General features: G+C 41.9%; 1 protein-coding gene across 2 annotated transcripts in view; it reads right to left on the reverse strand.

Annotated features, from left to right (window-relative positions):
• Window positions 1-27,499, reverse strand: part of EZR (ezrin) — a 53,626-nt gene that overhangs the window by 3,129 nt on the left and 22,998 nt on the right. For both annotated transcript variants that reach the window (XM_073337813.1, XM_073337814.1), the window contains exons 4-12: window positions 16,243-16,338; window positions 13,976-14,250; window positions 12,987-13,070; window positions 12,060-12,206; window positions 8,281-8,377; window positions 3,550-3,713; window positions 2,017-2,147; window positions 1,011-1,171; window positions 571-663 (exon numbers count right to left, since the gene is read on the reverse strand). In XM_073337813.1, the coding sequence (XP_073193914.1) occupies window positions 571-663; window positions 1,011-1,171; window positions 2,017-2,147; window positions 3,550-3,713; window positions 8,281-8,377; window positions 12,060-12,206; window positions 12,987-13,070; window positions 13,976-14,250; window positions 16,243-16,338 (1,248 nt within the window). The remainder of the gene's footprint in view (window positions 1-570; window positions 664-1,010; window positions 1,172-2,016; window positions 2,148-3,549; window positions 3,714-8,280; window positions 8,378-12,059; window positions 12,207-12,986; window positions 13,071-13,975; window positions 14,251-16,242; window positions 16,339-27,499) is intronic.

Below are 27,499 nucleotides of genomic sequence, written 5' to 3' on the forward strand. Positions count from 1 at the left end.
AAGAGAAAATAGAAAACCAAAGAATGAGGAAATGTTTTCCAGATATAGTGTTTAATTTATGTTGGCACATACATATAACTACACACTTAAGGATCTTCCAGATTTGCTCTCACTTCTGCTGCATTCCATTAGGAATACTTCAGTCCCCTGTGTCAAGACCAAAAGAAGGCACTTTCCCATAGCACAAAGTTATTGGGACCACTACATTAGTGCTGTTACACTTACTTTGTCCGTTTCTCTCTCCTTCATTCAACACTTTCATACAAGAACATGTGTTTCCTAAGATGCCCAAATACACTACGATCATGACTCTATAGTTAAGACTGCATTCTAAGTTGTTATATAGATCACTGGTTAGAGATTTGAGAAGAGTCAGATTTGTTGGAGGAGGGAAATTACATATTGCACTTTGGGTTGGAAGTTAATAGCCACATTCATAAATTCAGCATTTCACTTAGGACTTTAGTAAAGATTCTCTTTTGTGGTGTTATACAAGGCTAAGCAGATCGATCCAGAGCTTTAAACTTGAATTAGTAAAATGTACTAATTTAGGAAAGCAGAAAAACTCACCCTGTGTTGCCATTCTTCAACCTCACTCTCTTTACGCTTCCTTGCCTCTTCCAGAAGAGCAATCTTGGCTGTATATTCTGCAAGTTCTGTAGCCTATTGAATAGCAAGGCTAGAATTATATTTGAAGCTTTTTCAATAATGCTTTTCTGAATAAGAAACATGACACAAATGTTACATGATTTTGTGAATAGATTCCTCCACTGTGATAAAGACTCCATTAAGTTATGGGCAATTTGCACTTATTTGGTATATCATTTGAAAAGTTTCCCAGTCAAAGACTGATTCCATGATTATGCTACTGCAGTGCGTCCTCTGGCCTAATGGATCATTTCCTTGTATCCAAGGCTTCATTTAAAAATATGCAGTAGTGAGCCTACATTAACTGAAATATACGACTCAAGGCTTTATATGCTAAGACTCAAAAAGCCTATGGTTCCTACCAACTGTTCCTGGCTCTTCATCTGGTCAACAGTTTGCTTCTCCAGCTCTTCCTTGGCTTGGAGAGCAGCCAAGCGCTCGGCCTCCAGACGTTCAGCTTCCTTCTCTGCTCGCCTCCTCTCCTCCTCAAGCTGCATGGCTTTTTGGATCTGATCTGAGAGCTCTGTAAAGGAAGAGGAAAGCAGTAAGTCAATGGGTTTAACTAACCACTTTACAAAAGGGGTTTTGCACACTGGTGCAAATGCTCATGGGAGCAAGACTAAGAAATACTTCATTCCAGTTTTCTATCCACAAACTCCAACTTGGTTTCTGAACAAGTCTAAATGCAGTTACCTGACACATCATATGCAAGAGGTCCGTAGCTTATGTTCTAGGTAATATTCCCTTTACAGAATGTAGGTAATGAGAGTCTAATTGTGGGTTTTACTCCATATTGAGGAAAAGATGGCAACTCCAAAGTCTTAGAATACCTATTTATGGAGTAGGACTGGATGTTGCTGCTTCTGGTCCTCCATATTTCTCTACACATTGGAGGTAGGGAAGAGACAGACTCCGATTTCACTGATGTCTTGTTAACGAAGCATCAGGTGTCCTGGCAGGGGAGTTATGGGAGTGACCATTAAAAGCTACTTGAGTGAGAAATGTTTGAGTCAGTCACTGATGGAAGTGGCCATACTACACCTTCCTCGTATGGGAAAGCGAACATTCAGTTTTGAACCTCAGTTCCCAGACAAAAAAATAAAGGTCACTTGACATCTACTTTCTCTATACAATAGCTGGTGATCACTACACTGAAAAGGAAGGATTTCGCTGTTCCTATATTTATACATGCGCACAGACACACTGGTAGAAGTCCGTTTTGTGCAGCAGATCTAAGTGTCACAAGATGGTAGCGTTTAGGATAAGGGCAGCTGTCAAGCCACATCACTGCTTTGCAAAGTAGAAGGGCAAAGCCCAGTGTGGTGGAATCACCCGGACCCTGCCTGCTGACCAGTGCAAGCCCTTTACCTTTCTCAGCCTTCTTGGTCTTTATTTCATACTCTTGCAGTCTCAACATCAGCTCCTCTTTCTCCCTCAACATCTGCTCCTTCTCTTTTTCAATCGTCTCTCTCTTCTTCTTTTCACTTTCTAACTGTTGCCTGTTAGAGAGAAATAACTTAAGTTTAGAACATAGGAAGGTAGGAGTTTGCTTGCTCCACTGAACTGCATCCATGCTGCAGGAGGCCTGGGCATCTCTGTAGAAAGCTCAGTGAAAACCTCTGCTCGGTGTTTAATGGCAGTCAAAAACTATGTTAGGGGGTCCTTGGGGGTGGGGACTGTCTTTGTTCTGTGTTTGTACAGCACCTAGCACAATGGGTCCTGGGCCATAACCAGGTCTCTTAGATGCTCTGGGTAATACTACCACTACTACTAAGGAATGGGATAAGTTATATACTTTCCGTCTCTCTTTTCCAAGTCAATGCTACATCCTACCCAAGAGCACTGTGTTGAGTGTTGGACACCCCACTGCAAAAAGAAGGATTCACAGACAGATGCAGTATAGTCATACCCATGTCAGTCTCAGGACATTAGAGACACCAGGTGGGTGGGGTAATCTCTTTTATTGGCCCAACTTCTATTGGTGAGACACACAAGTTTTTGAGGACCTGAAGAAGAGCTCTGGGTAAGTTCGAAGGCTTGTTTCACCAACAGAAGATGGTCCAATAAGAGATTCTCTCTCCTACCATGCCTCTCTAAAAATGATTAGAGGCATGTAAATACTTTCAGACGGAGAACCATTGAGAAGATTGCTCTACACTAAATGGTACCGGAGTTAAACAAAAGACCTGCTAGAAGTATACAAAGTAACAATAGCCATAGTCAAATCACATATTCCTATTTATCATCTCATAATATAAGATGAAAGACAGCAGCAGCAAACTGACAGAAGGGAACACTTTTCCTACAAGACAATCAACTGGCAGATCTATCTGCCTCTAGTGACCATTGAGGCCAAGATTTAAGCAGAATTCGAGGAAGGGATTAGAAATCCATGTGGATAAGAAGAATACCTACAGTTACATTAGATCACAAAGACTTGAAGGGATATAAATACTCATGCTCCAGGGAAGAAGCCAACAAATGCGGTTAGGAGGAAATTTCTCTATGGGTAGGTTATTCTCTAACTGCCCACTATGTAGTTTCTTGTACTTTCCTCACAAGCATCTGGTACTGACTGCTGTCAGATAGGATACTGGCATGTGGACTTCAGGTCTGAGAGTGTCTGGCAATTCTTATGTTCTTTTGAATTGTTTCTTCTCTCTTTAGTCAATACCCCCTCTAAGTTAGTATTTGGCCCTGAATCCTCCCCTCTGGCTAAGGTGGGATGAGGGCAGTAGCCCTCAGGGTCTGAATGGTTCACCTGCTTTGGTGCAACCCCACCCTATTGGCTCCAGTTCAGCTGTCATCACAACTAAAATGCTTAATCCTGCCAATTTGCTTCCATTCAAGTCACCCACATTTCTCCTGAGCTCTCACCCTCCTCTCTCAAGCTCAGCTCACCTTTCCAGCTGTTTCTGGTGTTTCTCCTCACGGGCCTGAGCTTTCATCTGCTGGACCTCAATGGTGTCAGGCTTCCTGCGGCGCATGTACAGCTCATGGTTGCCCATGCACAGCTGCAGGATCCTCTTGTTAATTCTTAGACGAGGTGCATAAAACACAAAGTCCTATGGAAGAGAGGCAGAACAATGGAATTCAGTCCATGAGGCAGTGGTTTCCTATGGAAGGAGATAAAGCACTTCTAACTTATTGTAGGCAGAGCAATCACATGGCCACTATCCTCCTGCAATCCAAAAGACATGCACAGGCATTCGTATATTAATAGCAGCTGCATTTTCAATTATGTATTCCCAGTGACTAACAACACTCCCATAAATACCTTGATTCAAGAGTGGCGGTAGTACAGAAGGGGTTTCCTGAGGTTTGAAACACTTGGAAATACCATCAGATTTTTTGGGAGGATACCTAAGCAGCCATGTAACCCACCCACCTCTATTTATTACACAAGACATGACAGTGTGTGGTTACTGTGTTATTCGTTTGTATACAAAGTGGGCAAGGAGGTCTTATGAATGGAAATAAAACCTAAGGAGACCTGAAATGTAATAGTATATGATTAATATTAAAAAATACTGCAGGGATTTAGTCATAGGTCAGATCACTGATCCCTCTAATTCAGTGTCTTAGACCCTGCTAGTATCTCTTTCTTCAGACAAAGATGAAAAATTGTCAGCACTCTCAGCCAATTGTACCATGAGATACTTTTCAGGGGGTCGCATACCTACAAACATTACTATGTCACAGAAAGTCTCCAGTACTGGAGAGTCCAGCCACAATAGTTGTATCAATATTTGTTGGGAGTCCCAGCAGTGGTATCTCTACATAGGTGCAAAATATAGAACACGGATGAGTGTAGCTACGCACTAATGGAACCATCACTTTGACAAATGACTGTCCATAGCTACTTCTGAAGTGGCCACTGAGGGACTGCCACCATCAAGCATTCATGCTGCCCTTCCTCCTAGATGATGGGGGAAAGGAGAGGAGAAACACCTTAATTCCTTCCTCTAGAATGAAAATGAGAGACTCCTCACTCCTTTTGCTACTGAGCCAAAAATAACTTTGGGAGTTTTTAATAGGAGCAAGATTTCTGCATTCATGACATCTGCATTGTCATCTTTGTCTCTTGGTGACATTTTTAAGAAGATTTGCGCTGTGATCAGTGCTCTAGTTGAGTATTAGTGAACTATTCTATCACCCTCCCCAGCTGCCAACACCACATGAGTAATGCTTTGCATATTGGGTTACATGCAGCACTGATGACCAACAGAGTTAAAGAACAGGGAAAAGTTTCGAGTTAACAAAAATCGCACAAAATCCAAAATCAACCAACAATCCATTTATTAGAACAAAACTCATTCTCCCTGTAGGTAACAGCTGGACCCTCCAAAAGTAAGTTCTTCAGTAAGGCTATGCTCAAAGCCATAGAATTTTTCATCTGTTACTGGGCCAGATAGCTTTTTAATATGAACAATTATAGATTCAGTAGGGCTTTGAACTCAAGAAACACCGATTATTCAATAAATAAAGCATTGCATTTCTGCTATTACAGAATGCTTTGCATAGGGTGATAAGACAGATCAACGGATAAAATGACAAGTATTTGAATGACAAGTCACCTGAGAAATTGATTAATCCCTTAAAAATACCCTCCTGTGGAGTGCCTCATAGTTCATATGGAACGGAATTTACACAAGAAGAGTCAGAGCTGTGCATTTACAGAGGCTGGGTCTGTGACATCAATGACTGCCGCTCCAAACATTTCAATTACACCTGCAGTTCAGAAGGTATTTTGGACCTATGACTAATAAAACTGGAAGTGACTCTAGAAATAATGAAAAATGCTCCTAACTCCAAATTTAGCGAGAACTGGCAAGGATAAGTTTTATTCACATAGAAACTCTGAAGTCAACCAAGGTGGTCTGTTTGGTTTTTCTGACTATTCAGATCACAATGTCTTTGGCATGCCTGATATTGTCTACAGCTGTAAGTTATTCATTATGCTTCCACTTATGGCAAACGTTTTAAAAAAAGGTGAACAGCTATGTGTATTGTATGCAGGTATGGCCTCCATCTCTAAGCAATGTCTAACTCCAAGAAGGTAAATACTAAAGTCATGGATGGTAGTCACATTTGTCATCTATAGCCTTGTAAGTAAGGGAAAATGAATTCATGTAAGAACACAGGAGTTTTGCAGTGAACATTATAATCAGAGGCACAGAAGAGCTCAGTCCCACCCTACCCTGGCTTAAGATGAAGATATGTATTCTCACTTGGTATTTTGATACCCCCAGCAAAATCTTCCATCTCTATTCAGTATCCATGGCACATGGACTCAGAAAGAATCTCCACAGAACCAAGTAACTCAGGAGTCAGACTCTGCTCCTAGTAAACTTAAAGCCTTGTCAATATAAAGAGAAAAAATGGCAATCCTATTTTTACTTCGGGGATTCTTCAGGTAGATACCAAGGGCTGGGTTGTTATTTCTGTTGGTTTGTTTTTAACGTTTGTCCTTGGAAGCTCAAAACATGTGTCCAGAAAAAACAAGACCTCTGCTTCTCTTTTTTGTAGCAAAGTTTGAATACAAGAAGCATCTAGAGCGTACAAGGCACTCGAAACTGAATGGAACAGACATAATAGGTGTTTTCAATAGTAACAGCTTTACTGTATTAGTCTCCTGCAAGTTTCCATTTTAAATGCATTCAGATTTGCAATTGGAGAGTGGGTGGAAAGCTGTGTCCATGAATCACAAACAGGAGATTAACATTTTGTACTCAGCGTGAAGTACGGCTGAGATCATAAAGGGGCTTTCCTACTGAGAAGTCCAGCATGAACAGGGAGGTGGACCTTTACAACGGGGCACTGTTTTGGTGGGTGCCATGAATTACATTATAAAACAAATTTGTTTCTAAGAAAAGGATGGATTTCACACCGACAGTTTTTCAATATTCTGCTGTTCATTATTTAAACAGTTTCTTGAGTCATTTGCTTTTAACTCCAGAACCACAATTATTTTCTCAAAAAGCCCTACCAAAACCAAACTGACTGTTTCTAGAAGCTGCATTTTCCCCAAGCCTTATGTTAATAGATGAGCTACTGCAAGAGCATGCCCTTTTCTCAATGTCCTTTTCTCCTGCTTTTCCAACAGCAGACAGGACTGTCAGAATAAGCCTCACCTATTCCTGTTATTCCATTCTTCATGGTTTGATAACTGATAGCGATATTGGTCAATTCACTACAGTTACCTGGGAAAACGTGCTTATTTTAAATACACAAGTACTATATTTAAAATTACCTCTTTTCAGGTATCCATGTCCTTGCTTCTCCCTACCCTAATAAGTCTAGAAGCTCATTTAAGAGATTCTGTTCCTTTCTTGGAATCAGAATTGCAATGCGAGTTGCCCCCTAATCTGTCTCCAAAAAATTGTGAAGTTTCAGAAGTCAAAATATGCAACAATCTAGTGTGTGATGTGCACTTTTGGAGTGACGTGCTCCTGAAACCCTCAGTAAGAATGCTATGTATGTTCAGTTTTAGAGAGCATCACAAGAAGCCTTTAGTATAAAAACAATTATCCAGCAACTCCAGGTGTTCTGAGAAGAGAAGCCCTAGGATAATTTTTTTTTTTTAAAGCGACTCAAAAGTTATTTGTCTATGAAGAGGTAACTTAGACAATCACCTTTGGAAGTACCTCAGATATGAGGGTGAGATAGAATTGTAGAGAATATTTTTTTGCTGGGGCAGTGGCGAGCGTTTGGGTGGTGGTATGTGGGGTATAGCAGGACAAGGATGTTTCTATAATTCTGAAGTGCTGTTTTGCACTCCAACTCCTTAGGGCCATAAGAACGGCCATACTGGGTCAGACCAAAGATCCATCTAGCCCAGTAGACTGTCTTCTGACAGCAGCCAGTGCCAGATGCTTCAGAGGGAATGAACAGAACAGGGCAGTTAGAGTGATCCATCCCATTGTCCAGTCCCAGCTTCTGGCAGTCAACAGTTTAGGGACAGAGTATGGCGTTGCACCCCTGACCAACTTGGCTAATAGCCATTGATGGACCTAGCCTCCATGAATTTATCTAATTCTTTTTTGAACCCAGTTATACTTTTAGACTTCATAACATCCCCTGGCAACAAGTTCCACAGGTCGATTGTGCATTGTGTGAAAAAGTACTTCCTTATGTTAGTTTTAAACCAGTGGCCTATTAATGCAATTGGGTGACCCCTGGTTCTTGTGTTTCATGAAGGGTAAAACACACCTCCCTATTTACCTGCTCCACACCATTTATGATTTTTATAGACCTTTATCATATTCCCCCTTAGTCATCTCTTTGCTAAGATGAGCAGTTCCATCAGCGACTGCGTGGGTACTCCCTGGGGCCAGCGCTGCCTAGAGCTGCCCAAGCAGCTGGCACTGGGGTCGGCCGCATTGGCTGCTGCAGAAGTCACGGAGGTCGTAGACTGTCATGGAATCTGTGACTTCCACAACTTCTGTGACAGAATTGCAGCCTTAGTTATAGGAAGAAATATTTGAGGACTACTCTGTAGTAGCATGTACTGTTTCTGATGCAATGAGAGGTTTTTATAAGGAGTACAAGAACTGTATTTTGTGGCCTGGAGATGAAAAGTATTTAACAATCTAAACTTGATATGCAAGAGTTCATTCTAAATGTACTTACAGGTGCCTTCTTGTCAATAGGTTTTATAACAAACTTTTTGTCATTGAAAGAGATGTTTCTGATTTCACTCCAGGGGAAGCCAATCTTTGGGGTCAATCTGAAAACAAAGACAGGTTTTAAAAGAAGCCAAGTTACAAACAAAACAACAACAAGATGTGTGGTTAATTGATCTTCTTTCCAGAATTTGATACAATGCGTCATTACTTCACTCCTCTGCGGGGGGAAGGGGTGGAGGGGCCTGAGCCACATGCTCTAAAACAGACTAGAAAACTTGAAATACTAAATAAAACATGAGAAAAACATTTTCTTCTGCCTACAGGAAGATATGTCCCTCAACATCCCTTATTGAACTCAGCGGCTCTCCCTTTCCTAATTCAATGTAACCAACCTAGTGACATTGTGGCCATTAAATGCAAGAGTGTGCGCGCTTGAATTTCAGAAGTGCTCAGTCCCCACAGCTCCATTTGACTACTGCAAGATCTGTTACATTCTCAGCACTTTTGAATGTCAGGCCCCTTTTTTTTAAGGTATCTAACTATGGATTTAGGAGCCTTAATTCAGGCACCAGTTTTTGAAAATCTTGGCTTTTAAAAAAAAACCACACACAAAAAACCCAACAATCCCCCCCCCCCTTTTTTTTTTTCTTGCACTGAAATATATAGGGCCCTTCCAAAACTATTAACAAACACTGTCTGGAATGATACAGACTCCGAAGTTTACATCTATTTTCTGACTAATAAAATATACAATGGAACATATTTTTGTCTTTTAAGGCCCATGTTCTGCAATCCCTATTCAGGACAGCACTTAAGCATGCTATGGATTTAGGCCCCAGAAAATCTTCTTTAAGAATATGATCATGGGACTCAGCCACTTGCTTATTAGAGACAGTTAAGGGAAGCAGACACCTCTTTTATATTTCTTCCCCTCCCCCAGATTATTGGTGAGACTGGAGACAAAGAGGTGTTTTGTTCTTGCATGAAACCTGCACAAGGGACTTTGCCCAAAAGTCATACAGCAGAACTTTAAACCATGGGCTCTCTCATATGCTAAACAGTCTTATCCAGTTCTTTGCTACTGGAAAACATACCTGCAGTTAAAGCACAAACTGGTAGGCTAAAAGTCTATTTTAAAACAAACAAGAATTCCTCTCAGTAATACAAAGACCTCAGATTATTAAAACGAAAAAATTACAAGTCCATATCTTAACTTTTCACTATTTATGCCAAATACTTTTTGAATTTCTGAGCTTGGAAAAATAAGAGAGAAATCAAAAGAGAAATTACTAAGTCTAATTGTTTTCTAGTCCATTTCATTTTTAGGTTCTCATATACCTGCCCAATACTGCAGCATCTGTGTTCAGACACTGTTGGGGCATGTGCAGTTATTTTTAAAAACCAGTTTTCATTAGTATTTTAAAAAGTTATTTTTTCAGTCTAAATTTTGAGCCAAAATCTGCTCAGACAGCATCCCTTTACAAGAAAGGGCCAGTGTAAAATTCTCCTTACCTAGATGAAGTGACAAGCACGAGTTTAATTTCTCTGTTTCAGTTAAAACATAGAATAGGCAGATTTCATCTTGATAAATTTAATGAAGCAAAGTGGAAGTGAAGAAATTAAGCTTGCAGAATTCCAGTGCTTGCTCACAAAGAACAGCAGATTCTTACAAGTTCTATAGCACACTGCATTGGGGGGTGGGGTGGGGGAGCTGTGCATGCAGTAATCCATCATTAAGATGGCAAACAGTTTCAATGACAAAGGAATTTCTAACAAACATTTAAAAACCTCTTTAGTGTACTAGAAATATTTAATGTTTTAACAACTCCAGGTTATTACTTCTAATAACTGGAGTTTCTTCAAGATTATAAGCACTATACATACGGGAGGGAAGGAAAGGAAAAGAGGCCCAGAGAAACAAGAGCTTGCAATTTAAGGCAAATTTGTCCAAGTCTTGTATCAAATGGTAGAAACACTGGGCCCAAGCCTTCTTCCCAGCACCAGCCTTTAAACCAGTGCAAAAGTAAAATGAACACCTATTAAAATTTAGCATTTCTTAACCTTTATTCTGTGTGCCTGTGCGTCTGTACAGACAGAGTAATCTGCTTGCCTAGGTTTTTGGCAATAACTGCTCTTGTCTCCTCCATATTAAATTAAGTAAGAAATCTAACACCAGCATGTAGTAATACAGTATACTTGAGGTGGCACGGATACCTTGTTGAATAAATTCCAGATGTAGTACGTTATAATGATAGTCTTCTCTCTCCCCCACCCCACATTTTAAATACTGTAGTAGAAATCAAGTTTGGGGTGACTGGTATTCACCCTTAAATATAGGTACTGACATAGCATAGACTCCTGTATTTAATAAGTAGTAATATCTTACTCAACAGCAAACAAAACATTTGCAAAATTTTCCCCAACCTCCCCCATCCCAATCCCAAAACTCTGCCAGTGCATCCAGTCCTGATTTATGTACACCACTGTTTTTCCTAGTCCTGACATTATCTGCTCAGAAGATCCAATTGCATAGTAGCAAAAAAGTTGAATAAAATAAATAATGTGACCTAACATTTATTTTGTTTTGTAAGTTTTTCTACATAATTCTCTTTCAGAGGTCAAGGCTACATATTGCCTGGTTATGCAGCTCGAAAAACCTGTTTGTGTGACCATGGTTACACAGCGAAACCAGTCATTCAAGAAATAAAGAAAGGTAGTTTCACTCATGTAATATCTCATGTGACACTCCTTGTTTTCTGGGTGACGGCACACATTAACACAGCAAAGAGAAATGCGTTCTTTTCCTCTGCAGTCCTAACAGGAACCTCAAACAGTTCCCATTAATGCTACATCTCAACTGTCATTTTAGATCCAGACTTACTCCCCATCCCCTATGGTCCTGTTGCAACCCTACTATTATTAGGTCTTACAATTTATATTAGAAATTCAGAGAAATGAACCCAAGACTAAGAGCCTAAGTCATTGACACAGAATCCTTCATTTCAAACTTCCTCTTATTTCACCTTGCCGCACTTTGGGCCTGTGCTTCATTTTTTAGAATCCAGCAAAATGAGATACACACAAAGAGGACCCATTTCCTTTTAAACTTTATTCTTCTTTAATCTTCAGTCTACTTCTTCCTGCTTCTCAGACTTCCTTTCCCCCCCTCATACTCCATTATTAGTGAGCCCACAACTACTGAAAGGATCGGTTGCAACTACGGACACACTAAAGGAATTTACTCTAATTAGCTCTTACATTTTTGGCAACTGTGTTTAGCACTCATCCCTGAAAAAGGCAGTTCCTGGGAGTGCATAATGAGAATCTGGTCTATAGATTCTTACGCTGCAACCACTGTGATGGTGTGGTGTCTGATCACCCAACTCTGGACAACATTGATATTTCCCTAAAATAATTCTTTAGGGCCTGATTTTACAGCCATGTATGGAAATGGAAGTTAACAATCCTGGCAGTTTAGTTCTGTGATTTCATGCACTACATTTAAAGAGATGTTATAGACATAATTTCAAGTTTCGGACATGCTGGTGCATAGCCTAAGAAGAAAGCAGTCACATTGTGAGGAAAGGAAGAGGCAAGTCAGGATTCACGTAAAGCACAAGTCTTGCCCTGCTTCCCAACACAAACTTTACCCCAGGGCTATCCAAACTCAGGTGACATTCACCAAGCAAGCACTAATTTTACTAATTTAAAGTTCTTTGGGCTCCAGCACCAGCCCATTGTCCTTTGGAGGGATCAGGCACATGCGCGCACACACATACTTACTTATCATCCTTCTCATAAATATTCAGGCCCAGTGCATCTACTCCGAGCCACAAGTCCGTTCCTTTCTTATTCTTGATTTCAAAGTAGTTGATCCCATACATCTCCAAGTCTTGGGCAATCTTTAGATATTCCAGCATTGCATTCTCTCTGGTTGAGGTGGAGGGAAAAAAAAAAGGGGGGGGGGACGGGGAAGAGAAATACAAATATATACATAAGATAACCAACTCCTTAGAAATTACAAGCCAAAGCTAGTGGAAGAAACATCTGTGCAAGTGGGAAAAAAAGAGGAGTCGCTTCTGGGACAAATAGTTCGCGCTTAACTCCAGTTCTGATGCTTGGCCTCAGGAGAAGTCCTGAATGTGTTTTAGTTTATTATTGAACAGAATAAAATATTCCTGTTTAGTTAAATCCTAAATCATGACTTCTCAGTAAGAGATGGTTAGTAGCATTCATCTGTCATGGCGTGGGGTAGGGGACAACCAACCAACATGTGGACAATGGAAAAATGTAAACTCGACTTTCCATTCTACAAGCCTAATTGTATTTTGTTTTAAAGGGACTTTCAAGAAGCTTTCAAAATGAATGTTTCAGAAGGTTGCATACATTCACTGAGGTCTTCTCCGTGTGTGCCAGCATTCACGTCATCTTAACTTTTATGAACATCAGAGTAGTCAATGCCAACCTACAGATTTGTTAATTGGACTGGAAATGCATTGTGCTTGGCTGCAGTACACTTTATAAAACTGGTTTCCAATTCTACTGAATTTTCACGTTATTCCATGCTGGACTGGAAAATAATAGTCCAGCTATTTCCAGGGCCAATTACTTTGAGATCCCACTTTAAAAATACATAATAAAACTGTGTGCTTAAGGAGATTAACAGAACAAATCAAGATGACCTAGATACAGCCCAACAGGGGTACTCACTTGAGCATTCCACCATGTTCAGCATGCCAGACCTGAATCCGGTCTTCCCACTGCTCTCTGGAAAGTTTGTGCTGGTCCATTACTCTGATACATGGAAGGAAGTTAGAAGTATTAGGTTACTTGTTCTGCGTCATACAGTTGCAATATTTAACTTTGCTATGCATTTATATTTATGTCACACTTTGTCCCCTCTCTTGAGACCTGGAGATAAAGCTGTTTTAAAGATTATTGCTGTAGCATTTCTGAACAAAACTGTATCCCTCTACAGGAAGTGCAGATGTGTGCTGCTGAAATTAACGTCACTAAAACCCTAAATGCCCCCCACCCCTCAGCCAAGAACAAACACCTTTGGGAGAAGGACTAGTTCATGAAGTGGAACATAGATAATTCCCCATCTCTCCCCAGCAAGCACCCCTGGCTGTCATTGACCAAGGCCACAGCCTCATTCCACAAGGGCATGAAGGTAGAACACATGACCCCTTGACCAAGTGGAACAGTTTATGGAAAGAAAAATGCACACCACTGAGACAGTTGGAGGAATGAGCTAAAAAGAGAAGTTCATTTTTGCAGCTGGATGTCCGGTACAGGGAGAGTGTGTCATTGGGATAATTTGATTTTAAAAATTAATGATGTGCAAAAAGAACTTCTCCAGGTCCAGGGATATTCATAAAGGCAATCTGCTGTTCCCCAGTCAAAACGTTCCTGCTAACAGTTGCTAGTGATTAGACTTGGGGGTGGGAGGGAATCCAAACTCTGACTGAAAGAAGTGAAAATATTCCCTTATTTATTTTCTGATGAAAGGAAGTATTGAATAGTGCCCTCCAGTCATGCACATGCAGCCTGGATGGAACAGAGGACAATGAGATGCAAAGGCTTTAACTTTTGAAGAGTCATGCCTTCTGATCATACCATTTTTGGGGGGAGTTCAAATAGCTGGAATACACTGGAAGACTCAGGGCAGTTTTACCCTTTTATTTTAAAGCACTCACCGTTGAGGGATCAGGCGTTCAGAACTGAGGTACCCAGACTTGTGTAATTCTTTATTGTAGTCTCCAAATTTGGCTTGCACAGCATAGGAGCCAAGAAGAACTGCTGTTTCAGGTGGGCAGTAGATCTCATCGCTGAGGATCCCTTCCTTCACTTGCAGAAAGAACAGCTTTTGGGTGATGTCCTGGATCAACTCCTCAGGCACATCTTCAGGGAAGAACTTGGCACGGAATTTGAACTGGAGGGGATTTTCCTTTCTGACTTCCTGAGCAGAGACCTGAGACAAAACAAACACACAGACCCAAAAACTGAGCAGATGGCTAACAGATAATAGGAGGGGTTTCTTTCACAAAGAAAAGGGTTTTGACGGTGTTCTAGTACAGGTTTACAGACCAGATTACTTAAGGAATTTACTGTCAATATGGCCCCAACTCTGCAACAAACTCCTGCACCAGCATGGGATCCCTTTCAAATCAATGGGCACCTGTGTAAGTGCCAGGGTCCACCCATGAGGCATTCATTGTAGGATCACTCCTACAATAGCACAAAATTTAACACACAGCTAATTCAAAAAGCAGCCTGTTTAGTTACAAGAAAAAGGCAAAGATAGCATCCTTCTTACACTCCCTAGCAACTCCTTTCACTCAATCAGGGATCTCAAATCACCACGAGGGCCAGATGAGGACTAGTACATTGGCCTGAGGGCCGCATCACTGACACCTTTTAATATAAAGATACAAAAGCCCCCCGCTCTGTCCACGCCCCCACTCCATCCCTTCCATGAGGTCCCACCCCTGCCCCACCTCTTCCCACCCCTTCCCCAAAGTCCCCACCCCAACTCTGCCCCCTCCCTGCCCCTATTCCAACCCCTTCCCCAAATCCCTGCCCCACCTCTTCTCCACCTCCTCCCCCTCCCTCCTAGAAAGCGCTAAGTGCTGCCAAACAGCTGTTTGGAGGCAGGAAGCGCCAGGAGGTAGGCAGAGGAGCGGGGACACAGCGCGCTGGCGGGGAGGGAGGGTGGTGGGCGAGGGGAGCTTGGTGGGCCGCAGCAAATAACTCCACGGGGAGACTAGAAGAAAAATGAAGATTTGTTTGCATTTTAAGCAACAAACAGAAGACCACCCCAAACTACGGTTCATGGAATGCCTGTGGTTCCGTGTGCTCACTCCATTGCTTCACAGAGTGCTCTCTCCCCTCCTTACTCCCAGCTGCTAAACAGCGTGAAAAGTATTTAATGCTCTTTATGCATCTTATGTGGCAAAATACTCAAAAATTCATTTGCTGTCATTTCCATAAATCTGTCACGACTGAGAAGTGCAGTCGTCTGACCTAGTGGAGAACCCAGTTGCATGGCCAACTTCCTGTTCCTGTGATGGGTTTATACAGAAGCTGTGAACCAATCAGGACCCCAGGCATTCTGTCAGCATCCAGGACCGGAGTCCTCTGGTAGGGTTCAGCTTCTACTCCAGAAACTGTTAGCCGGTCCCTAGGTGGCAGGTTGGAACTTACTAGCTCTTAAGAGTCCAGTGGGCCAGGGTTTAAGACCTGAAGTCCCTGATAATACAGGAGCAGAGGACTTCCACAATACACTCTGTATATTCAGGAACACAGGAATAGAAGAACTGCCATACCGGGTCAGACCAGTGATCTGTCCAGTTCCTTGTCTGACAGTGACCAGCACCAGACACCTCAGAGAAAGGTACAAGAAACTTTACAATTGGCAGATTTGGAATAATCTGTCTACTCACCAAGGACTCATCTTAATCCCGAAAACATCTGAAAACCACTGAATGAAGAGTACATTAATTATAGCATAACACTTTTTTAAAATCTAGAAATGAACCATCTATTCTAATGAGCCTCGCAACTAATTCTGTGCCAGCATGGAAGATTAAGCACCATAAATTAACAGGTTCCACTCAGAGAAATAAAAATAACTGCTTATTTTGTGGAAAGCCCTGATGTGCTGGGGCTAGACTCAAGGTACATCCTGATAAAGTGATTGCAAACAACCCTATCACATTTATACACCAGACTGCCAATATGCATGCGCATGAATGGGAATGACCCTCTGGTTTGCCAGACCATTGTTCACAGGATTCCTGCCACCCTAAATCAGCTGGTTCTCTTTAAAAAAAAGTCAGAAACATGGAGTTGTAAGGAATTAACAACAGCATATACAGGACAGACATCAGCAATTGATATCACAGCATGACTCTTACACCAAAAGTTAGCCTAATTTCAATAGTTAACCCAAAATCTCAATTACCTTTTTATCAAGTTTCAGCCAAGTCGGAAATCCTTTGTTGTCCACATACTGAAGACCAAAGTACCATACTTCACGCAAGCCTATTGTCTTAACCACCTGAAACAAAATAATAGAGTTAATATACCTGTAAAATGTTATTTGGACTATCAGCTGTCTCAGCTGAACCCTCCCCCCAACCCACACACCCACCACCCACATCTAATTAATGATCTAACAGGCCTCCCTTCTTCCCATCCACCCAAGGTTTTCAGCTTCAGGACCTCCAGCTGCAGCCCCTACCTGATGAGCTAGTCTATCCAAGAATCTGATCTCCCAGACAGGGAAGAAAAAAGAAGCCTGGAAAACAGGAGGTAATGGAGCATTAGCTGCGTATTTCACCTCCCAAAAAGGAGGGTGAGAAATGACGGATGGAAGGCCTACCATCTGTGCATACATATCAGTGGTGACTGATGGATTTTTGCTTCATGATACTACTCAAGCAGAATTGCTTGGTATAAGGCACTTCAAAAGATGTGTTGGTTGGAAGAAGGGAAAGGGGAGTTCACAATTGTATCTGGAGCCAGTGGATACCATTATTTTTAAGAATCAAAATGATGAAATTATAAAAGCCCCTCTCCTCTAAGGTTTCATCTTCACTGCAAAAAAATGGTACATTTTTACCATGGGAAATTAACCCACTAAAATCCTTGTGGAGACAAGGCATGAGCAGTTTTTCCTGTGAGGCAGCTAGGTGAGGTCAGCCCTATACCTCTGCCTGCAGTTGAGGTCACTGTAAACACTATAAGTGCCTCATATCCACTAGGATTTTAGGACTTGTCTACATATAGGGTAGTTCTTGAGTAACTCCATGTGTGGACACTTATCAGGAATAAGAACACCTGGTTCCAGTGGGTTAAGCTGAACAGCAATGAGAACAAGGTACTTTTATTCCACATAAGGGTCCATACATGGAATTACTCAGGAACAACCCCACATGTAGACAAGCCATTGCAGTGGAACAGCTAACAAGTGTTATCCCACAGTAGCGCACACACCCCTCTTTTGGCAGCAAAGAAAGTTTAAATGTAAACGCAGATACAGTACTTAGCACAAACTAGAAGCACCTCTAGGTACTTCTATTACAGTAGCATCTAGAAGTACCACTCCCATTGTGTTAGCCAGCTGCCAACTTTCAAGTAGTCCCTTCCCTGAAGATTTTACAATCTAAACAGACAGATGGCGTGAGGGTAAAAAGGCTCAAAGATGTGAAGGTATTCATCTAAAGGCTGCACAGCCAGTGGCAGAGCTAGCGCAAGAAACTAGGTCTCCTGACTCCCTGGCAGGGATGCTGAGAGCCATTGAACCAAACTGTAAACCCTGGATATAATGGAAACCACTTCAAGCCAGAGGGTTCTGCAGCACACCCCCATCCAGCACCTATGCTTCCTGGCCAGAACCCTATCCACTCATTCTCAGACTGTGTGGTCTGTTTGCCTGAGGGACTATGTGCTGAGCCTAGTAACCTGCTAGGCAAGGCTGAGAGCTTCTTAACGAGGCTTTGATCCCTAAGGCCTTTAGCACCCCTCAACCCTTAACCAGGGGGCGGGGCTACTCAGGAAGACCAGGGCTTTAAAAAGCCTGGATACTAAGCAACCAGAGGAGCTAGCGAACAGAAGCAGCTAATGGGAGTTCTGTGAGAGTATAAGGAAGATACACTTAACATTCTTTAAACTTACAGCCAAACACCCCCTGTTAAACACAAAACAGCAACAAAGGAATGAGCTTCAGGAGTAAAAAGAGAATGCAGGAAGAAGTCCAGCAACAGAGTGGGGCTATCCGGTTTATTGCACCCAGTGCAGCATGTACGATTATCTGCCCTATGGGCAGGTGACGTATGTGTGCATTCGATGCAAGGAGCTCCTGGCCCCCAGAGACCATGTACGGGCTTTGGAGACCAGAGTGGCTGAACTGGAGGAGCTCAGGGAGACAGAAAGGTACATAGATGAGACTTTCCGGGACACAGTAGAATGGTCCCACCCTTGGTCTGACAACCTCTATGCTGTTGAGGAGGATGAAAGTCTCAGGGAAGGAAAACATCCAACTGGAACAGAGAGAAACAAAACCATAGTTGGGACCCTCCTTCCAGATGATGTTGTGATAACCTCTCACATGGAGGATACCTCTCCGGGGCAGGGAACTCCAGTTATTGGGAAGAGACAGGCAACAGTTACGGCGATTCGATCATTAGAAACATAAATTGCATGGTTTGTGATGACTGGGAGAACCACATGGTGACTTGTCCGCCTGGTGCGAAGGTTGCGGATCTCTCAAGACATCTAGACAGACTTATGTGTACTGCTGAGGAGGAGTCAGTGGTTGTGGTACATGTAGGTACCAATGACATAGGGAAGGATAGGAGAGTGGTCCTGTAGGCCAAATTTAGGATGCTAGGTAAGAGATTCAAGTCCAGGACCTCCATGGTAGCATTCTCTGAAATGGTTCCAGTTCTACATGCACGGCTACTTGGACAGGCAGAACTGCAGGGTCCCAATGCATAGATGAGTCTATGGTGTAGGGAGGAGAGGTTTCAATTTACTAGAAACTGGGGAAACTTCTGGGAGAGGGGGAACCTGTACAGGAAGGATGGGCTCCACCTAAACCAAAACGGAACCCAATTGCTGGCACTTAAAATTAAAAAGGTCATAGAACAGTTTTTCAACTAAGGGCTGGGGGAAAGCTGACAGATGCGGAGGAGCATGTGGCTCGGAGAGAGACATCCCTATGGGGAGGATCTATAAATGGAGATTCCCTGTGTCCTAATGAGAAGAGGATAGAAGAGGATAAAATACAGGTAGGATTTGATGAGAAACAGTCAAAAGAAAAATGGCAGACAGCTAAAAAGTGTCAAGTTTTTAAAGTGCTTATATACAAATGCTAGAAGTCTAAATAATAAGATGGGTGAACTAGAGTGCCTCATATTAATTTAAATTAGGATATTGATTTAATAGGCTTCACAGAAACTTGGTGGAATAAGGCTAATCAATGGGACACAGTAATACCAGGGTACAAAATATATCTGAAGGACAGAACAGGTCCTGCTGGTAGAGGAGTGGCACTATGTGTGAAAGTGTAGAATCAAATGAAGTAAAAATCTTAAGTGAACCAAACTGTACCATAGAATCTCTATGGATAGTAATTCCATACTCAGATAATAAGAATATAGCAGTAGGGACATACTACCGACCACCTGACCAGGATAGCGATAGTGACTGTGAAATGCTCAGGGACGTTCGAGAGGTTATAAAAATAAAAAACTCAATAATAATGGGGGCTTTCAACTATCCCCATATTGACTGGGTACATGTCACCTTAGGATGGGATGCAGAAATAAAGTTTCTTGACACCTTACATGACTGCTTCTTGGAGCAGCTAGTCCTGGAACCCAAAAGAGGAGAGGCAATTCTTGATTTAGTCCCAAATGGATCACAGGATCTGGTCTAAGAGGTGAATATAACTGGACCGTTTGGTAACAGTGACCACAATACAATTAAATGTAACATCCCCGTGGCAGGGAAAACACCACACCAGCCCAACACAGTAGCATTTAATTTCAGAAAGGGAGACTACACAAAAATGAGGTAGCTAGTGAAACAGAAATTTAAAAAGGTACAGTGCCAAAAGCTCATACTGAAATGAGAAGATCTTATTTAATTTCCCTCAGGAATTTGTTCTATATTGGGGTAAATGCTGAGAGGGCTAGGGAGGTCCATGTGTCTATGGAGAATGTATGTGGACATAATCCAAAGCAGACACACATATTTTTAAAGTCTCATTTATCCCATCATGATATTCTGTTCCAGCAACTCTTCCCATCGCTCATCAAACAATTAAAAAGAACAAGAGTTGGGGATCAGTTCCCCATCAGAAACCAGTTAGCTCTGGGGGCTGCAGGTGAACAGCAATACTCAACTATGTCTAATTGAAAAGCTGCATTGAGAGAGAGTGTTGGGTTTTTATGTTTTGAAGGGATGAGATTGAAACATAAACTGACCTTCATTTTAAAACTCCCACACCTGAATCGTTTCTGGTTGCTGAGGCACTCTGCTGTGTGACAATAGCTGCTATGCAGAATAAAGCTATAGTCTACCCAACATCTTGCCATAGTCCATGCAGAAGTTGGCTCCCAAGGACTCCCCAACAGTGCAATGTAAAGGGCAATTGTAACAAGGTAATGACTAGAAGCAGGCTTTCTATATGAATTAAGAAAAGGAAAGTCTTCTTGATTAAAAAAAAAACCCAACCTATAAACTACCATAAAGGGATAACATCCACTTAAAAACTTCAGACTATGTGCGTGTGGTGGTGGGCTTACCTTCTGCTATTGCAAGTGACACCTAAGATTAGAGAGAAATAATTTTCCTGCTCTTTCATTTTGTTCACTTTGCATTAGGTGTGTAGAAACAGTGAAACTGACTAGGAACGTAAGACTTGCTAGACCCAGGATCCATCTAGTTCAGTATCCGGTCTCCAGTAGGGTCCAGCAACAGATGCCTTAGGGGAAGGGGCAAGAAACCGCACATTAGGCAGATGTGTGATAATCTGCCCCCTCCCCCCAGTTGTCCTAACCCCTAATAATTAGATTGTCTTAAATCCTGAAGCATGAGATTTAATATCACTACTCAGTCAGTCCATTATTTGTGTGGGCCTTTGCCCAGCAATGGGAGACTTTAAAAGGAAAGGTGACTGTGAACTCAATTTTCATTACTAAAGTACCAGTTTATTTCCAATTTAAAGTCACAATCTGGCAGTGAATTTTTTCATGTGTGTTTTAGGGAGTGTTTTGATTAAAGAGCACTTATAGTCTGGCAAAAGCCACCACTTGACTGAACACATCTAACTTGGGCTGCAGAACCCTCATTGCTGGTGATGTGAAAGTATGAAAGGAATCAGATAGACGATAATATCATAGCTGGAGTTTTCAGGGCTGGCAGTCGGAAGGCGTCTTTCTTTTGGGAGGCGGCACACTTTATCTAGAAATCCACAGAGGATTGATTTTCTCCCCGCTCCCATGTTTAGAATCACTATCTGGAGCAGAATTGGACTTTCAGTAGTCTTCTGCCGAAAGGAGCCACAATGTATGCTATTCTCTCAAGTTATGCTTTCTGTATAAGTGTTTGTAAATACACCCATGTTCTAGAAGACAAACAGATGTAGACCACTATTTCCTTTTTTGGTAAACATCCTACTTAGAATGTTTACCATTGTTAGAATGTTGATATTGTTAAACTTACAGATTTCAAAAGACAAGGGAAAATATCCCATCCCTCAAACTAGAATGTAGAGCACTGGAAGTATAACATCAAGTATTCATCTTAAATTGGCCTAATTCATTACCCCAGTAGCCTAGTTTCAGGCTTTTGAACATCAGTTGGTTTTCTGCTTGTAGTAATGCGAAGGGCTTGTCTATATGGGGGAATTGATAGACTAAGCTATCGCAAAACAGTTATTCCACTATTCCAAACAACTTCCCTATGTAGACAAGCCCAAACAAGCCTGTAAATCTCAGTGTACCTGAAAGCACAGATTGAAGTAAGCAGTAAGATTGAAATCTGCATGAGCAGGCTCTAATACATGTAGTGCAAGCTCTGAAAACAGAGTTTGCTAGTAATCCACAAAACTTACTGTGTGTATAGCAGACCTCTCAACCTTTATTTAATTAGAAACTACTTCACTGGCTTGTGTGAAGATTTTTTTTTTTTTAAATGATAAAATAGTTAAGCCTATGAATGTTCCAACCCCTTTCCTTTTAGATCAGGCTCATATTCAGAGTCTTCATTCTTTTCCCACAGTACAAGGTGTTTCACAATCCTGGATTCCTACAATCTTTCAAAAACAGCCACTAGTTTCTGCATGGTAACTTATGGGTAATGGAATGGGATCAAGTTTGTGGCACTCACTCTTCCTTTAAACCGCTTCTGAGAATACACTTGGGAAGGCAACCCCTACTTTGAGAGCTTCTGGCTTAATTAACAAACAATTTTTGTGATTAAACTTAAGATCTGTAGTCCAGTTTGTGTCATTCTGTTTGTACATTCACACTGATCAAATATCAGTTAGCCAAAACTTAGTCCCATCTCTATCAGTGGCTGATTTCCCATCTAGTCAATATCTTTAATACAAACAAAATAATAGGAAAAGTACTGAGTTAAAAAGCTACATACCATCTGCTTATTTTTTTTAATTATTGCATCATGTAATTTTTTTAAGTACCTATGCAAAATGTGAGCACATGTTAATTCTATATGACTTGTTAAAATCACAGACCATCATGGCGTATGAGCGAGCATTTTCACATTCTTGTGATCTGTGAAAACCTATCTTGAGTGTAGTGCCTGGAGTTAACATTTTGAAATCCCTAGAGGGTAAAGGGAGCAGCATCTGTCAAGTAGACCATTTGTAATAGCTTGTCAAGGTGAACTAGGTTATCCCCTGCAACAGAGGTAGTCTATTTTTTGTCAGGCTACACATTTCTTGGTCAAGGTATAGTCAGGGTCCAGACTCCCAGAGAAAAACAAAATAAAAAAAAAAATAAGTAACTACAATTTCTGGGTCCTTTCAAAGGCATCTGATGGTCCAGATTTGGCATGTGGTCTGCCTATTTGAAGGACGGGGTAGTCAAACTAAATAATGTATGCTATCAGCTAAAATAGTGTCTTGACTTTTTAAATTAGTACAATTGCTTTATTTGATCTGGAAAGAGCCAAATGATCCTTGAACTTAAAAGCCTTTTTAAATGAGTTGTAACCTTGCTGGGGAGTAGATTTAAATATAGTTCTGTTGAACATGATTTTAATTTAAAATGGTTTAATTGTACTGAGGACAAGGCTTAAGTCCTTCATTGCAAAAATGAGCAAAATCCTGCTTGCTTAACTCATGGAGTACTCCTATTGGCTACCATAGTGTTTCCTAAGGGACCATTCAAAGAAGAGCAGTAGGATTAGGCCCTGCAGTGTGACTGTGTTGGTTGTAGGCAATAAAAATAACTTTAGTATGTGGTCTTATTTTTTCATCTTCCCCTTTCAATTAGCATGCTGCTGTTAGTTGGCTTTCATAGAATTACGAAGCATCTTACTCCATCTGGAACGGAGACGAGACTCTAGAATTTGCTGCTTCAGTACTCTTTACTTGCCTTCTTGACCATGGGAAGCACACACACCCATATTATATATATATATATATTTTAAGTTGTTTTAAAAGGTCTCAGTGGTGAGCTGATGCATGAATCCAGTTACTGGATTTTGTGGTTTGACCCAGGTTTTCTGTATTACCATCCGCACACAGTCAAATCCTGATTCAAATCAGAACTCATGAGATTTAAAAAAAAAATTAGGCTTCTTTGTCTTCAGTTGCTGGGGGCAGATTTGTGTGTGTGAGCTTAACTTCCATTGAAATAGGAGTTAGGCACCTAAATGCATTTAAAAATCTGACTTTGAAGACTTGGGGCTCATTTTTTTAAGCTTTTCTCTGCAGCCATGGAGGCTAGAAAACTATATATTTTTCAATTAAACTTGAGATTTTCTGATAACCTGAGTGCTACAGGTGGAACTTTAATAAAAACCTCCCATCATGACACTTGCAATAAAAATCACGAGAACTGGGCTTTGTGCAGCAGAATTGATTTTGAGAGTTGGCGTTCTTGTCACCATTATCTCCCTGCCAGAGAGTTTGGAGTAAAGCTCAATTCCCCACTCTTCAAAATACAACTGGACCTCAGGAACCTCTCGGGCTTTTTGTGATGGAACCAACCAATTCTGCCGCTGGGAAGGAGGAGGGATTTTAGTTATGTACCAGGTTTCAGAGTAGCAGCCGTGTTAGTCTGTATTCGCAAAAAGAAAAGGAGGACTTGTGGCACCTTAGAGACTAATGCTCAAATACATTTGTTAGTCTCTAAGGTGCCACAAGTACTCCTTTTCTAGTTATGTACCAGTTACTCGTTGCTGTGTGTTCCTCTTACCACCTACCACCGTCAAAAACCACAGATTTTAGTGGAGTCTTCTGGCTGACGACAACATAAGATTCGTTTTGACCTAAAGTCTATTTTTAATAAAATTAGCGTTTCACTTATGAGTCAGCCAAAGTAGGGCACAAGAATCATACGGCTCGCATTCTGAGTTGTGCAAGAGCATATTCTGTTTTTGTTTTTGTTTTTTTAAAATGGCACACTTCAAACAAGGGGAAATGGCCCCCACAGGTGTGTGAGATGACCTTTATGTTCTTAAGTAGGGCATCTAGCTTGTAATTCCTCTGTGTAATGTCTCCATTGAATTCCAGTTTCCCTTGAGTCATGTGCATTGCTGTAACTTACAGATTGTCTATCACTAATCAACCATGGCCACTGAATCTATACACCGCCCCCCCTGTGGTAATCAACATAGTTGCTGATTTTTTTTTTTAAAAGGAATTCTCACATGCTGACAGCTTCTGGCTAAATTCAAGGAAAACAATCATTTCTGCCTGAAATATTTGACTTGCATCTATAGCAGGCAACACTAAAGACTGAGGATAAGATTTTTCAATAGTTCCTAAATCATTCTTGAAAGTGAGACTTTGGTACTTTTGAAAGTTATATCCTGAAAGATTCAAGTAAATATATTCTCCTCCTTCCTGCTGCATCCCTCCTATATTTTCTGGGTAGCAAGTCAAGCCAGATCTACAGGTAGCTACAGTAGCTAGGTCATACAACTAAATGCTGCTTCAATTAAAAGTCATTTTATTTGAGATTTGGCAAACAGTCTATAGATTTCAAATCTAGCCCAGGTCTGTAGTGATTAAAAGAAATTAAAATGGTGTTATTCTTACAATAAAATGTGGTATTGCAAGTTAGCGTTCAAGTACAGCAATGAATGCAAGTCAGACCAAAACAAAAGCCACTCAAACTATCTTTTCTATAGAAAAGGAATCCACACAGTTCCCACAAGATTGAGTTGGCTCTGGCCAACTCTTGTCTGAAATGTCATTCAAAGTGTACTGACAACATTTGTACAAAGAATGCATGCTATTCAGCCAGTTCTGCCTACTTGAGCTGAAAGCCAGACTACACAGCCTTTTAACAAAAGGACCAGTAGAGGAGCAAAGAAAAACTGTTTGACCCAACTCATTCAACATTTTGTAAGAGACGTTAAGCTAAAGTTGCCATTTTTGTGTACAGTTTTAGTCTCTCTTTCCAAGCAATATTAATGCTCTGTTGGCATACAGGAGTCTTTATGATTACAAACAAGTTCTCCTTCAAGCAAGAGCTGTGAATTCATCTCTCATATATACAGAAGCATAGCTAGGTCTTTGCAAAAAGCAAGCCTAGGATAAATTAGGCCATTCTTGGCCTATTTCTGTTCTACCCAATCAGTGAGAACTCTTGGGTATTTGTTACACGTACAAAAAAGGTACAAAAAGGTTTACAAAAATGCCACTTGCCTCAATCCAATCATTGCCTCTTCCTTGTTCTAAGCCACAGCAGCCCCACCTCCTACTAGTGACAGCAGGGATGAGCTCATGCTGTTTCTTTTAAGCATATCCTCAGAGCAACAGCAAGAGGAGTGGCTGGCCATGTTCTTCAGTGCCTATAATGAAGTGAGCTTTAGCCCACGAAAGCTTATACTCAAATAAGTTTGTTAGTCTCTAAGGTGCCACAAGTACTCCTCATTCCTTTTATAAGTCCTGTGTGTCTTGAAGAACCCACAAACACCAGTGGCCAGCCTCTTTGCTTTGTCCTAATGCACAGGGTGGATGTGCCCTGTAAAAAGCGGTTACACTTAATATACAAAATGCCTGACTCTCCTGGGGTCCTGCTACTCTGCAGCCAACTCACATCTGCTGTCCCTCAGTTTCCTCCTTGCTTCCCCATCTGCACAGAATGGTGATAAGGCAACTGCCAAAGGCAGGTACTTAGACTTGAATCAAGAGGTGTTATTGTAGAAGTGCAAGGTATTACAGCAATTCATGTACGCAATATTTTAACCCAGATATTTAAAAAGCTACCTCATGGAAATAAGTGTGTTCATCATATTTATATAAACAGTAGAACCTCAGAGTTATGAACACATTGGAAATGAAGATTGTTTGTAACTCTGAAATGTTCGTAACTCTGAATGCAAGGTTACAGTTCTTTCAAAAGTTTACAACTGAACATTGACTAAATACAACTTTACTATGCAGAAAAAAATGCTGCTTTTAACCATCTATCTTTTTAAACTTTCCCTTTCTTTTTTTTAGTAGTTTACGTTTAACAACGTACTGTACTTGCCTTTTTTTTTTGGTCTCTGCTGCTGCCTGATTGTGTACTTTTGGTTCCAAATGAGCTAATGTGATTGACCGGTCAGTTTCTAACTCTGGTGTTCGTAACTGATGTTCTAGTGTATATTCAGTTATTAAAAGAATTCTCCCTTAACACACAATCTTCATATTGTCATATAGACCTATATTAGGTCGACTTACAGCCAGTGATGAGCCGCCAAAACCTTAACACGTTCCCTCCTCACCCCACGAGGGGGTCGTTGCCCACCTCCTGGGACTCCTGCCCCATCCAACAGCCCCGCTTTCCTTGATGCCCCTCCCCGCCCAGGATCCCTACCCCATCCACCCCCATCCCCCTGAACCGGGCAGGAAGGTCTCATGGGCCACCATAGTGGGTGCCCACCCCACCCCTAAGAGCCAGAGGCACCTGCCGGGGGGATGAGGTGGGGAGTCCCGGCGGTGCTTACCTGCAGCAGCTCCCAGGAAGCATCTGGCAGGTCTCTCTGGCTCCTAGGGGCGGGGGAGCATAGCTAAGTAGGGGGAGCGGTCGCTTCCCCACTGATCACATCAAAAGTGGCGCCTTAGGTGCGGACTCCCTGGGTGCTCCGGGGCTGGAGCACCCACTGGCAGCTCCCTGCCCCGCACCTGGCCACAGCTCACCTCACCTCCGCTCCGCCTCTTCCCCTGAATGCACCGCCCCACCCTGCTTCTCCGCGCCCACCCCTGGCTTCCCGCGAATCAGCTGTTCGGCGGGAAGCCAGGGAAGACTGAGAAGCAGGCCATGGCTTCCCGCTCAGGCTGAGGGTGGTAGAGGTGAGCTGGGGCAGGGAGCGATTCCCCTGCGCCCGCCCGTGCGCCCCCCCCGGGTTACCTGCTGCAGCGCTGGCGGCCCTCCTCACGCCCCTCCCCGCCCGAGCTCACCTCCGCTCTGCCTCCCTGGGCCTGAGTGGGAAGCCACCGCTTGCTTCTCAGCCTGTCCCGGCTTCCC

This window comes from Lepidochelys kempii, chromosome 3 (genome assembly GCF_965140265.1).
Source record: "Lepidochelys kempii isolate rLepKem1 chromosome 3, rLepKem1.hap2, whole genome shotgun sequence".
Lineage (NCBI taxonomy): Eukaryota > Metazoa > Chordata > Testudines > Cheloniidae > Lepidochelys > Lepidochelys kempii.